The sequence below is a fragment of the Electrophorus electricus genome, chromosome 5, assembly GCF_041902795.1.
Source record: "Electrophorus electricus isolate QZ-2024a chromosome 5, ASM4190279v1, whole genome shotgun sequence".
Lineage (NCBI taxonomy): Eukaryota > Metazoa > Chordata > Actinopteri > Gymnotiformes > Gymnotidae > Electrophorus > Electrophorus electricus.
This window is the reverse complement of record NC_137501.1, coordinates 9655001-9669859: the sequence shown is the minus strand read 5'-3', so window position 1 is coordinate 9669859 and position 14859 is coordinate 9655001. Positions and strand designations below refer to the sequence as shown.

Genomic DNA, 14859 nt, shown 5'->3' with positions numbered 1-14859 from the left:
TTTTCTTTTGTTTGGTTTTTTTTGTTGCCAATAATTTTACTGCAGAACCAACCATTCATGTTGTCACCTGCAAAATATGTGGGATGGAAAGAAGTTCAAAGGAAACTTAAAACGTTAAATGCCTGACACGTGCAGGCTGACATTTCAAAATCAATTTGAACAGATGAGGAAATGATTGCAGGTACGGTGCAGTTGGGCTAATTACAGATAGGCTTAAATGAGCTACTCCCTTGAGGTAAAAGCAGCACATAGCATAATGGAAGTCTGACAAGTGAAAGTACATATATCTTGTAAAAAATAAAATGACATGAAATAATTTCTATATGTCAGCACTGATGATGTTTTGCAGGGTACGAACACATCCGTTGCTTAAATCAAAATGAAATTAGCATGTGTACGGTCATGAGTTGAGAATGACAACTGGTTGTCCAAAGATATGCCCAAGCTATGAGCAGCTTCAGACTTTTAAGCGACAAGGGATTCAACAATCAACAGATTGCCTTCTGCACTACTGTGCCTATGTATATATGAATGTGTAAAAAAAAAACAATTCTTGTGTAATCTTTCCACTGGTTGGTCATAGCTTATTTTTCCTCACACTCATGTGTTCTACCACAGGAGAGGCCTGGGAGTTTGAGGTTGTAGCACAGTATTTTAACTTTTTTTTTTTTTTATCCCAGTATTTCTGGGACTGGGATAGATGGTGTTATTCCTGGGATCTATTGGAGCCTTCATCTTAGGGATCACAGCCCCAAGGGCCCCTATAACCACTGGGACAACTCTTGTATTAAGTTCCACATTCTCTGTTTCATCTTTCTGTCCCTGGTATTTTAACAACTTTTCATATTTTGTCCTTTGGATGTTTCTACCATTTGGAATCTATTTACCCTTTTTCGTGCATCTTATCTATTATCCTAATGTTTATTTGTTTTGCCATTATCTGCTCGGTCTTGAGCTGGAGATCTTACAGGATCTTAGACATGTTGTTTTCCACCATTCTTTGTGGAGCCTTCAATTTGGACTCAGGGGTCTCTAGTTCAAGTGCTTTCCATATGTTCCTGTATAACACCTGGCATTTGGATGTGTCTCTCAGTGTATGTTTTTCCAGCCAGCATCTTGCAACCTGCTACTATGTAGTGGATTGTCTCAGGGGTTCCTTTGCACAGTCTGTACCGTGAGTCCGAGTGTTACATCCCTGCTTTGATTGTCCTAGAGATTTATGCTCATTCTTGTACCACCAAAATTTGTGCCTCTGTGCTATCTTTCACTCCTGCATTTCAGTTTCCATTGTGACATTTTTCAGACCTTAGTATCAGCAGCTTCCAGCTCTTTTCTTGGCCATCTTATTGTGAATGCTGGATATTTGATGACTGGCAGGGCATGTATGTTTAAGACTTTGATCTTATTATTCTCAATCAATTGGCTCTTGATAAGCTGCCTTACTGGCTCCTCCATGGTGGCAGAATCCACATATTTGTCGTTATTTGTAGGCTACCCCATTCCCCTGTTTGTTGCTGTCCTCCGGCTGTGTTATATAGCTTTGTGGTAGTTTATTTCCCTTTGTCCTGGTCATGTTTCCTCTGTTTGCTATCGGTCTCTGGTCCGTATTAAACACTACTTCCACTGGAACACACATTATGCACGAATTGGGTAACTCCAAAACTGCAAAGAAATAGTTCTAACAACAGAATTCAAGCTTTGGTTGCTTTCATTCAGCCCCCTGAGCTAAATCGTACTGGAAACAGTATTTTAATCATCTAGCTGGCTGGGAGTAATGGCATGCAGCCTTTTTTAGCTATAGCTACTAGTTAAAGCCAATTGTTATTAGTATAATCCTGATCTTTAATACTAGATTGATTATGTACTTTTTTTAGAGAGCTGGACAAACCCATCAATTTTAACCAAATTACAACCTAACCTAAGCAAAGTGAACATATATAGGGTTTGAACACTAAAGGTTAGTCATGTAAAAGCAATGGTGCAGTGGCAAGACTTGCTTGCCCAGCTAATAGGATATAACATTATTAGTTCAGCCCTTGCATCAAAAAAACATACATGCAAGTTTTATTTTAAAAGGCCCACCTGAATGAAATAATTTAAGTCTAAATAAAGCATATTTAGCATTTTAATGTAATTCTAATGTAAAGTTTGTACAAAATCAAAAACAAAATTGTCTGATTACACAAAAAGGGGAAACGGCTGATATGTATTTTTTCGTTGCAAGGACCCAAAGACAAATTAATGCTGAGATTTTTGATAACCTTCCTTATTATTGCTATGCAATTGTGTCTATGTACAGCTGCAGACTGCATGTTACCATTACCCTTTTCATTGTGCTATGTTCCACTCTCACACACACATACTGAGATTCAAAGATGACAATAAGAAAGAGAGAAAGAGAGAAAGAGAGTGGAGGTGGAGTGAGTTGGAAGTTTGGCTGTGCGGTGCAGCTTGATGCTACATTTAGCAGTCTGCTCCTGGTGAGCCTATGCCTATAGTTAATGCTTATTCAAGTGATATCTTTTTATCTAGGATACGTGCATTCAGCCCTTGGCAAGGATTCGTCCCAGCAGATTCCGAAATATTTTTTTAGTGCTGTGATGTTTCTTCTGGCAGAGATAGTTCTGTCTGCATCCTGGACGCTCAAGCTTTTTTCTTGCACTGAAATAAGCTAATTACTGCTGTTTACACATCACATTTGATTTAGAGTCTTTTGCTTGTTATTTTATTTTTTCCTATTCTGTTTGGCTCAGATACAAATGCTCAGATGCTCAGAAATCTCAAAGTTTATGTGATGGTAAATTCAAACCAGATTTGAGCCTCCCCTGTCGAGCCCACCCATCATCAAAACAAACACCAACTTAAAATGGTATCATCTATTGACATCAAATAATCCATATGATCCATAAAATAGTCTATAGGATCCATAAAATTGTTGTTAAATATTCTGTATTACAGATCTGCAATAGGCTGGAGCTTGATTAAAGAACATTTACATTAGACCTACTCAGTGGTCCGCAAAGCATATGGCATTGCTGTGCCAGTTTACAGACAGCACACCTGTCTGATCCATGCTTGTGTATGGAATGTGTGTCATGTGTCATGCACAGACTAATGCTGCCCCTAACTGACCATAGCATCCCTGATAGAAAATCCAAATTATGCATTATAACAATTTAGAGGTGTAATACGAATTCATCTGAATGAATCTATTCAAACTTGAACATTAGAGAAAATAAGGTTAAGATTAATTTAAAACACTTCACATAGTAAATATCAAACCCCTTTACCCATTTCTGCACTAACTCAACACAATGAATCATGTAAGAAGGAACAGAGGGAAATAATAAACAAACTGATAAGACTGATTGGAGTAATTATAAAACTCTAGATTTGCAAAATAAAGATATTTTATTGTTCTATTACTGAAAACCCAAACTGTGACATTGGACATTTTGGAGCCACATTTTGGCATACCGTACATTGTGTTGATGGACAAAACTGAGCTAAACAATGGTGTTCCTGTTATGAGGTGGATACCCTGTAGTACAGATTCATTTACAATGCTTTTGGCAAACTCTCTTATCCAGAGCAAGCCAGAGAGGGGCTTTGTTGCCTACATGGAAATCATTTACCTTTTTGCTAGTAGATCTAGACTTTAAAGACACTAATGCAGGCCCAGCTTTTCCTGGCTATGTTGTAAGGGCTTAGACAATATCCACCAGAGTTTCATTATACAAGCCCTAGCTTGCTTGCATGTCAAAACTGCTTAGTTATCAGTCATATGTGAAAGGGTAGGATTATACAAATGTCATTCTAGAACAGTGGGGCAAGGCAGATGAAATGTGTCATGAATTTATAGATCAGGATGTGTGAAGAGGCCCTAAGAGAAGCTATGGATTTTGGCTTCATGATGCGCAAAGGGAATCTGGCACATGACCCCACATTACATTACTTGAGCAAAATTTACAGTGCCCTGCAGAATTGTTGGCACCCTTGGCAAAGATGAACAAAAAGACTTTGAAAAATCTCTTTGTTGTTATCAGCTTGATCTTGTGCAAAAAAAAAATATGAGAAATATAGCCTTGCAATGAGATTTATATATATATATCTCAGAGATTTTTGGTTACAAAACACCACAGGTGAGTTTTGTAACATAAAAGGAGTCAGGGTCATGCATAAAGATTCTTCATCTTCATTGTGAAGTGTGGTGCTGGATCTTCTCGCACTGTTTTTTGTTTTTTTTTCCCAAAGCCCTTTAAATCTTGTTGAGTTCCATAGCAGTCTGCTATGACTGGCTTGTGGTGAGATCTTCCAGCAGAATGATGATCCAAAGCATAACTCCAAATCCACACTAAAGGAGTTCTTTAACCATGGCATTTAAAATTTGCTGCCTGAGCTAAATCCCACTGAAAATCTGAGGTGGCTTGATAAGAGAGTGAGGACCAATAATTTCACTATGTAACTCCTAACAAAGTAGGTAATGCGTTCTCAACGTTGGCTGTGGCCATTAGAAATTAGATGTTATTGTTTGATAACATGAAGGTTATTCTGAACGCAGAAGCATAATCCATGTGTAACACAGCGTTGCTGTTATTGTAAAACCTTTAACCTTTAGAAGTAGGGGTGCATAAGTGAGACCACAGTGGGTTGAGAACATTGCACAACTATCTCCCTCTATCAACACATTAGTGGCTGTTTGGTCTTGTTGTTTTCAAGGAGACAAAAATGCACCAACAAACCTGATTAGAAACAGCAGAATCACAGCACTGAAAACCTCATTATGGGGAGAGTTTCATTGTGAATCTCTTCACATATGGGACAGTGGCAATCAAAACAATAAACCCTGCCTTTTTAGTTAAAGCTGAGACTCTGTGTTTTGATTAAAAATAAATAAATAAATGTATTGAATTGAAGTCAAAGTATCCTTCATTTTTGTTATTGTTTTGAAAGGGGAAAATTAAAGAAATGTGTTTATATGCACATTTGTATATGCATGTACGTGCATACACGCTTGGATGGGTTTATATTTGGTGAAATGGTGCCACACAGTGGTCAAAAGAGAGCGAGCAGTTTAAGCAGTTCAAAAATGTCAACACCTTGTCTATCTTGATCTTGGTGATCAGATAACTATTCCCTCGAGCAATGGGAATTAAGCTTGACTGAATGGTGTAAGTGCAAAAGTAGCTACAAGCCTGGTAATTGATCCATCCACACTTACAAACTATTCATGATAATGACATGCAAACAAATTGAATATTTGATGAAGGGGAAACAATTCAGTTTACTGATGTTTTTAAAGAATTACCCAGTGTGTTAACAAACAGGAGTCTGAGAGAGATGCCGTTCTGTTAAACTCAACTTATTACTATCGTTATTTCACTCTTTCAAATTAAATAAAGTTGTGTATATAACTAGTGGGATATCCTTAAAATTGATACTGGCATTGATCTACTGGAAATGATTTAGCTCAATAAAGCTGAGTTGGCTCCTCATTATTAGTGTTCTTGTTCTTGTTGTAATTAGGTCATTCATTTGAAAGCATTTAGAGCATTAAATATCCCCAGCAAGAAATGCAAAAATGGTTATAAACCACCCTGTGGTGAATTCCATTCATTTAAAAGGTCAATCCCAGTGTTTCATAGTGCTGATTATTCACTGACTTGTTTTGATTATATATTTTCACATTTCCAAATATAGAGGACCATGTGTTACAAAAATAAAATAGCACTTTGTTAACATCTGGCAATGAATACTCTTGTCACTGGATTCCAGACAGTGGAATAAGCAAAGTAATTGATATTCATTTTATAACCATCATTTCTGATTAAGCCGAACAAATGAAGCTGTGATTCAGGCCACCTGTGGACTTTGGAAAGAATTCCACAAGTTTTCTAGTTTTTCATCTGATATGTCCATGAAAATCTTCCCTAGAAAATATACTCTGGATATATAAAGTCTTGCAAATGCATACATTTAAACAAAAGGCACAAAGGGCATTGTGAGACTGCAGGCAAGCCATTAAAACATCTCATTGATATGCCATACTGCACTCCCTGTGTCACAATGGACAAAGGCCACAAGACGGCAGCTAGGAAGAGATCACGGCAAGAATTTACAGTGTACCATTTGTTCTTCATTTATTGATGTCTTTAATCTTTTTTATAAGAAAAAAGTTCTTATCGGTTTAGAATATTCAGTCACTATATAATGACGTCAGGCTGGACGGGACAGCCACTCGGACACCATAGCCTAGAAGCAGTCAGAAACTAAGCAGTCTTAAAGAGAAAGAGAAAGAGAAAAATTAAGAATGAACATGGTCATGTGCTAGATGTTCAGACTCATGCTTAAGGTCTGGAACCATGACTACAGTGGTAGTGCTGTAGTGTTCCCCTCCATTGGTGCCTTAATGAAGCCACTGCAGGGGTCTAATGAGGAGCGATTAGGATTTGAGCCCTGGAGTCAGAGCTGTTGCCAGGACACCACAGTCACTGTTTAGCCAAGCCACACTCTTTCCACATTTGTGAAATGCATTTTACATGTCGGTCACAGTCGTGCATTTTTTGGATATCCTCTGTGTTTCAGAGAATCATTAATATGGTACTGTTGTTCCCAGGAGTCACCATGATTTGAGGATTTCAGTTGTTCTTGCAAAAAAAGTCTAATCTTCACTAGTGGATAGTGAAGATTTCTGACAGCCACCCCAACTGCAGGGTTAAGTCAAGGTGTGGCACTGCTCTACACAACGTAAACATGAGGTTTAATCTGTGTTATCAATCGCATCATGTCGCTGTGTTAGAAGAAGCATTGCTCTCTCATTTCAACCTTCAAATGTGAAATAGGACAAGCCCTTACTACCAGTATACCAGTCAGAGGATACATAGTTGTTCTGTGTTAACATTTTAACAAAAGACTATCTGAAGGTATTGTAGTACAAAAGAATAGCAATAAATTATGAAATTTCTCTCTCTCTCTCTCTCTCTCTCTCTCTCTCTCTCTCTCTCTCTCTCTCTCTCTCTCTTAAAAAAGTGCACACTGACACATTTTACTATACCAAATTTGCAGCTTCAGCCAGACCTCCAAACCTACATGTGTTCTATATTACATATACATATCAATGAACATATCATTGTGAGCTTACATCGGCACTCTTAATGGGGTTTATGTGAGGATGCTACATTATTTTCAGCAATGCTAACTGCTCTTTTCCTGCCAGCAGTAGCTTTAAATGTACAAGGGCCTTTTTCATGGGTTTCATGGGTGTGTTGAAGAAAACACCCTGAAAGAGTTTACATGGCTGTGTATTGCAAAGGCTATATAACTGAGGTAATAAAATGTTTTTTAGGCAAAGGAGAGTTAAAGTACTGAGTTAAATATTATTCTCATAACCTCAGTGTAGTAGCCTTTGAAGGTCTCTGTACCAGGTGCAGAGTGATGCAAAAGATTGTGTGAAAGCATAAAGATTTATCCATTCAGTTAGAATCTTTAATAATGTTTCTTTGGTCATCTGAGGACATGGTGCAGAGAACGTCAAGGCCACTGAGCAGGAGCAAAGTGGATTATTCTAGTTTATTCTAGCATCAGGTACCAGGTGGTGCAGGAAACAATCTTATCAATAAGAGGTGGACAAAATGAGATCATGGGGGGTTTTTTTAAAAAAAAAGGGGGGGGGGAGCTAAACCTTTCATTAGGATATAATAGTATCAAATTTTAATTTTATATAATGTTGAATAATATTTTGGACATAATGGTGGTAACTTCAAAGATTGGAATGTAAAACCTGAAAACTGTATAAACATTTGAGTTCTTTGTGTGATTGTCAGATGTTCTCCAGAGGGTGCCTCAAATGCATGTTATCTTTAACTTGCATTAAAGAATGGGACCAGCTATTCCCTTCAACAAATTCATGAGTCTGTATCTTTATTCTCTATTTGGATTAATAACTTTAAACCAGGCAAATGTGTCACGAACATCTGCATCATTAGCTGTACGCTATACAATGCTTGCAATGAGTCCTTACACAAAGAGGAAAGCCTTAAGATCAAGAAGAACTATTAGTTCAGACTTTGTCTTGTAATGTTTACTCCAAACTGCACACTGCAATACCTAAGAGCTCGTCTTAGTAAAAATAAAACATTTATTACTTAGGTTAGAGTAATATAAGCTGTTTAATTAACACTAACTCAGAAATGAAATTTTGTAAAAACAGTAAAGGTGAATCTATTCATATGTCTTATACTCACTCATTTGTCTAACTTTAAGTGCTATTACCAAACGATTAAAATCTACATTCATAGGCCAGTAATGGAATGTTAAGTAATTAGTATTAGTGTCAGACTATTTGCTCGCATCCCTCGCTATTGAGCTGTAGTCCTAGGCGTTCACTTGTATGGAACTCGTTATCTAACAAAGAAATCAGAAATGTATAGCTCTGTGACAAGTTTCGAAAGCTTCGCTAGCCACATACTGAAAGTGCTATTTAGCAGACGAACGTCGTGATCGAATTGGAGGGATAGTCCCCTTCGCTCTTCAGCCACGCAGGTTCCGTTACATGTTGGGGCGGAGTTATCTTCTCCAATCCTGGTGTGTATTTTCCCGTTCTCGATTTGCTTCGTGCGGGCGTTAACGATGCGGGCGTATGTGTCTTTCACTGCTATGTTACCTTGTAGCGATCGTTACGTTTACCGCGGGTAGATGCTTGAGCTTGTAAACGTTGCAGCTAGAAGACAGTCCCTGACAATGGTTTAGTTTTAGTGAGTGATAGTTACTAGAGTTTAATGAGTTACGACACGTATAAAAGGCCTATGAATGGATTTAGTACAATTAGATTGATGTGTTTAAGTTTACACGACAGTAGATACATGTGTTGTTCATACACAGTTTAGTTATCTATTTATTCTCAAATGTTTGTGTTATAAACTTAAATGGTTTAAGGCGATCAGCTCCTTCAAACCATTGGACTTGACCTGTCGGGTTTTAGTGTGTATTATAGGTCTACCCTTATTTACCTGTATCATAGCATGAGAGCAGGTGCGATATGCAGCCTACAAGTTAGACTGTCAGCAACACCTGCTTCACTTGCTAAAGAGCTCCCCTGACAATGAGATGAGCATAAGCTAATGTTCACCTTTTGTAGGGTAATGATTTCTGAATGTTTACCAAAGGGCAACTCAAACAGTCCACTGAAATGTTACCTGCCTTAGATGACAAGTCCCAACCACATCAACTTTCCCTGACAAATTACTTAAACTTTTTTTTAAACAAATTACTTAAACTTAAACAATCTTTAGAGATCATGAAAGAAACTGCCATCAGAAAACATTTGAATCTATATTTTTATATATACTATATACTGAATATTGAATAGTTGGTTTTACTTGGTTTTACATTCAGTGCTCAATGCAGACTATAAACTGTAGTTTCAGACAACATTCCATAAGTAACATAAGAAATATATAGTCTAGGTGGCCAAATTACTTAAGATGTACAGTGATAAAGTCAATGTAAATGATAAAGTGATGACAAATCAATTACAAATATTTCATTTACATCTTCAGTCACACTCAACAACTGCTTGGCTTACCGTGTAAAAGCCAATCCTACACAGTGCTATAGTGAGCTGAATGCGTTCAGACATCGTCCACGGCAACAGTGTTACCCACGACAACCAAACAAGCCAGGCCAGAACAATTGAATGAGGCCAGGGTGAAAGTGTATCTTGTAGTCCCAAAGCAATGAAGCCACTTTGTGGCAGTCCAGCGAGATATCAACTAGCAGGAAAAGCAGTTTGTTTTCAGCTTCTGAGGACTGCGAGAGAGGAGCAGACCATTTTCTTCGTCTCTCATTCATTAATAATCTGGAGGGGGGAGAGAGTGAGTGAGTGAGTGAGTGAGTGAGTGTGTGTGTGTGTGTGTGTGTGTGTGTGTGTGTGTGTGTGTGTGTGTGTGTGTGTGGGTGAGGGAAAGAGAGACAGCGAGAGAGAGTGAGAGAGAGAGAAAGAATCACAACAACTAGAAGCACAACATGAGATTAGTGTGAGGCTTGTCTCCAGCAATTATCAGCAGAGTAAAGCAACTTCCAAAATAAAACTGGATTCAACACATTTCCTTACCTATTCAACACATGAAAGAGATCAACACCCCATCAGCACTGGATTTTGAGCTAACCAGTATGTAGCTCATTAAGGTTAAACATTATTTTCCTTCCACAAAGAAACATTTTGTCTTACATTAGCTTCTGGACTACACGTCAAGCTATTGAACAGCAAAAATGGACATCAGCCATACAGATCAAAACCTTAAAGTCCCAAGTAAACATGGTGTTAGCATACAAACACCCCATCATCAAAAGTGAGTGAGCTTTACTTTAAAGTGAGATCAGTATCTTTATTTAATGTAATCAACCTTCTTTCCTTTTGCTGTTATATTTCCTGTCTCTCTTGGGTGAGTGACAACCAATCTAACCAATAATTTCTAGGCCCATTTATGTCCACAGTATTCACATACTATTGATAATCCATGAGAACAATTCAGCACGTTGTATTCCATCACTGTAAAGTCTCAGATTGTAAATTTATATTTGCATATTTGGTGACAAAGTTCATTAATATCCATCTAATACTGTTACTTTCTTTCGGTTAATGGACCATATGAATGTCAACAAGTGAGTAGTGCAAAAGTATAACGCCACAAGGTGGCAGCAAAGACGTACAAATTGAATCGTATCAGTTTCCTACGTTAGATTGCCTTTCTTTCTTAAAAGAACTATTCCAAACGCATTATTATAAAATTGGCTCTTTCAGTAGTAAATAGTAAAGAGCTAATTTGCATTTATTAGAGTATGATTAAGTCTTAGACATTTTGTATTACTCTCTCACTCATTACCATCTCATAATAATCTAGGCATAAGCACAGGTTTTCCTGTACATAAATGTGAGAACATTCTTTGCTCACTTTAAAAAAAGAACCAAGCCTGCACTCACACACTGCCCCACTGGCCAGAAACATAAGCAGACGCTGGTCTTATTATATATAGCTCTGCGCGTAATGTGACTCTGTTAAACTTTGCCTCGGGCTACAGCAGGAACACTTTCCAACCCCAGGTGTCATGGCAGGGGAAGGAGTCACCATTTCCCACTGGATCTCATGTCCGGTGCGGCACCAGGACCATTTCAAAAAACGGGACCTCGGCAAGTTCACAGAAGACCACCATCTGTTCGCTCTGGTGGGACCTGCATGGGCGCCACTTAAAGTAGAGACTGGAACCGGAGCAGAGCCGGCCCGCCGCGAAGATGAGGACTCCGGCGAGCCTCTGTTCCGGATCATGTTGGATGTGGCCCAGTTCAAACCAGAAGATATTCTGATCCAGGTGTTTGAGGGGTGGCTTTTGATCCGAGGGCAGCATGGGGTGAGGATGGATGAGCACGGGTTCGTGTCGCGCAACTTCACGCGGAAGTACCGGCTGCCCGACCACCAACTCCAGCCAGGGGACTTGACGGCCGTGCTGTGTCATGACGGAATATTGGTGGTGGAGAGCAAAGAGAGGTGGTGGACAGCAAGTGACTAATGAAGTCACTATGCTTTTGATCACATGATCCGAGGAGAGACTTGATTTTCATCATACTGGATCATTTGTTTTTATCATTCTACATGCTTGGTTTTGTTTTGAGAGGTGAAAGGAATTTAATGAATGTGTTGTTTGCACCGCATAGTGTGAAAAGTAAACTGTGCCATCACTTAGAGGTTAAGCACAATGTAATTACTAAATAGATCATAACATACATTTTGAAAAACGATGTAGATTTCCGTTACATAAACCATAAATGGCAACATGGACATAATAAATGTATTTTAGCTTTGGTATGGTGTTTCAATCATAGGCCGTCACACTTATATTCTTATTATAATTACACCTTCTTATTATTATTAATAATATCTAATATATTAGCTCCAATAGTTCTATTTTTAAATACATGTAACTAATGCTGAACACAAGTGAAAAATATAATGTGGGTCTGGAAGTCATACGTGGGCAGCATAAGCCATTGTCAATATAATCACTCTAAATAGTCTGGCTGGCTAAAATACCAATACACTTCTTAAATATTGCCCGAACTTTGCCTCACGGATGTGTACTTTCTTTCTAAAGCACCGCAACGATCCTTCCTCTGATTGTGAAAGAGAGAGACCTGTGCGTACTTTAATCGGCGAGTTTTGAGCTAATAGCCCGCTTGTTTTTCCTTCCTCATAAATTACATCATCCCGTTCATTTCGCAGCCTGAGTTCAGGTTTAGGCCGTCCCACTATGCAAGCGGCAGAATGATTCACGTGGTCTGATTGATTGCTCGGCTCCGCCCTCGATTACTCAGACTGCTTGAGTACGGTCCTATCGGGCACCGGGGGGGAGTTCACTACCGAAGTGAGACGGGAGCGCACAGCTAATGTTACTTCGCTCTGAACCACGAAGTCAGTGGATGGAGAGATGACTTTTGTACGCTGTCGTACATTTTGACAAAGGTAGACCGTTGATGGAGCTACGACACCAGAGTGCAACCTTCAAGCGTAAAGAAGAAGGCAGAGGCTTCAAATGTACGATCTCTCACTTGAAAGGCTCAAAAAGTGCTTTTGGGGCCATCACTGGGTTCAGTGAGTAAGTTTGGATCCGTTTAAATTGCTTGTTCATCTGCAGCGATTTGCTAGCTAGCTAGCTGGTTTGCTAGCTAGCTAGAAGAATTTTACTTTTATCGCGTGACACGATTTTAGTTTGTAATGGCGCTGCGGGCGAGAGTTTTGTATGACTTTACTTCAGAAAATCCTGGAGAGATATCGGTAAAAGAAAATGAAATTGTGACTCTGTATAGCGAACAAGATATAGAGGGTTGGTTGGAGGGAACGAACGGTCACGGGGAGCGGGGACTGTTCCCTGCTTCCTATGTTGAAATTCAGAAGAGCGACATATCCACTTCATTTAACAACAACAGTTCTTCTGTAGATGCATATCAAGCCTCTAGGTATGCCAACATTCCTGCAGGTGGCTTCCAACCCTCCTACAAAACTCAGAATCAGGTTGAGAATTATAACAAAGCTCCAGCGTTGAATTTTACAACTTTTCCCGCAACAACCTCACAACACCCTCCGCAAAGTTACCCAGTAAGCCAAGGAAGTGACGACGACTGGGACGACGACTGGGATGACAACTCCACTGTGGCAGACGAACCAGGCGTCGTCAGCGGAGGTTTCCATGACTTTGAAGGCAACGGTCCCTCCACGTATAGGGTGTCGACGTCTTCCATGTCACGAGGTGGAAATGCGCAGCACGCCAAGAGTTCAGCCACTGTCAGCAGAAATTTGAACAGATTCTCCACTTTTGTGAAGTCAGGAGGCGAGGCATTTGTGCTTGGGGAGGCATCTGGCTTCGTGAAGGATGGGGATAAGATCTGCGTGGTCATGGGTCAGCACGGCCCAGAGTGGCAAGAAAATCCCTACCCGTTTACCTGCACTATCGATGACCCAACTAAGCAGACCAAATTCAAGGGCATGAAAAGTTACATCTCCTATAAACTGACACCAACCCACACCCAAAGCGCGGTGAACAGGAGATATAAACACTTCGACTGGCTCTACGCTCGGCTTGTAGAGAAATTCCCTGTCATCTCTGTTCCTCACATCCCAGAGAAACAGGCCACGGGGCGCTTTGAGGAAGACTTCATTTCGAAGAGGCGGAAGGGCCTCATCTGGTGGATGAACCACATGACCAGCCACCCAGTGCTGGCCAGGTGTGACGTGTTCCAGCATTTCCTCACGTGCAGCAGCACAGACGAGAAGGCCTGGAAACAGGGCAAGCGCAAGGCGGAGAAAGACGAGATGGTCGGAGCCAATTTCTTCCTGACCATCAGCACTCCGGGAGCGCCACTTGACCTCCAGGAGGTGGAGAGCAAGACCGATGGGTTCAAGGCCTTTACGAAAAAAATGGACGACAGCGTGATCCAGGTCAACGCAACGCTCAGCGAGTTTGCAAGGAAACAGATAGCCGGCTTCAAGAAGGAATATCAGAAAGTTGGACAGTCATTTAAGTATCTGAGTCAGGCCTTTGAGCTTGACCAACAGACATATTCAGTCGGTTTGAATCAAGCGATTGCGTACACTGGAGAGACGTACGAAGCCATTGGAGACTACTTTGTGGAGCAGCCGAAACAAGATGTGGACCCGGTGCTGGACCTCTTAGCCCTATACCAAGGACACCTCGCCAACTATCCTGACATCATCCATGTTCAGAAAGGTATTTGTACATTTTCTTGTGCACTATATGTTAAATGTTTGGAGGTAATATAGAACAGTAATTCTCAGCCTCATCCACAAGACTCTATGTTTTTGCTCCCAGCACACCTGTACCAGGTGTTTCCTGTTGCTATTGGTTTGGTTCAGGTGTGCTGAGAGCTTGGCTGGAGATGGGTTTGGGAAGCACTGGCCTAAACCACAGCAGAGAGTTTGCATGACAGTTTGTTTGCACGGAAGCCACAAGCACACCAGTGTCCCTGGTTTCACCTGACTGCTGTGTCACATAGAACATGCTGCCGTTGATGTCATGTGTGTTTTTCCATTAGTGGGTAAAGAGAGAAAGGAAAACTATTGACACTGGGAGCCCTTAAGTGACAAATGGACCAATATCTGGAATAACATAGTTAATCATTCTGTATTTTCTTGCTGCTTGAGAGCATATACTATTATAACCGTTTCACAAATAAAGTAGTATGATTTAGATTGCAATAGGAGCTCGGAGCCCTGCTTTGAAGTAGATTGATTGGCTTTAGTAATTATTAATCCAGATGTTTTATATTTATACAATGCACATACACACACA

The 14859-nt window shown here is 40.0% G+C and overlaps 3 protein-coding genes across 3 annotated transcripts in view; 2 read left to right on the top strand and 1 right to left on the bottom strand.

Moving 5' to 3' along the window:
• The window catches only part of arl15a (ADP-ribosylation factor-like 15a), an 85046-nt gene extending 74063 nt beyond the window's left edge, over nucleotides 1-10983 (bottom strand). Inside the window, exon 1 of the mRNA XM_027029620.3 lies at nucleotides 9584-10983. Within this exon, the coding sequence (XP_026885421.3) occupies nucleotides 9584-9637 (54 nt within the window). The 5' untranslated portion in view covers nucleotides 9638-10983. The remainder of the gene's footprint in view (nucleotides 1-9583) is intronic.
• Nucleotides 10984-11019: 36 nt separating this feature from the next.
• Nucleotides 11020-11857, top strand: hspb3 (heat shock protein, alpha-crystallin-related, b3). The gene has a single exon (XM_027029463.3). The coding sequence runs from the start codon at nucleotides 11107-11109 to the stop codon at nucleotides 11563-11565; it is 459 nt and encodes a 152-aa protein (XP_026885264.2). The 5' UTR covers nucleotides 11020-11106; the 3' UTR covers nucleotides 11566-11857.
• Nucleotides 11858-12375: 518 nt separating this feature from the next.
• snx18a (sorting nexin 18a) overlaps nucleotides 12376-14859 on the top strand; it is a 13879-nt gene continuing 11395 nt past the window's right edge. The window contains exon 1 of the mRNA XM_027029387.3: nucleotides 12376-14277. Within this exon, the coding sequence (XP_026885188.1) occupies nucleotides 12768-14277 (1510 nt within the window). The 5' untranslated portion in view covers nucleotides 12376-12767. The remainder of the gene's footprint in view (nucleotides 14278-14859) is intronic.

Coding starts and splice junctions, on each gene's coding strand:
- hspb3 (XM_027029463.3), top strand. CDS start 11,107: ATGGCAGGGGAAGGAGTCACCATTTCCCACTGGATCTCATGTCCGGTG.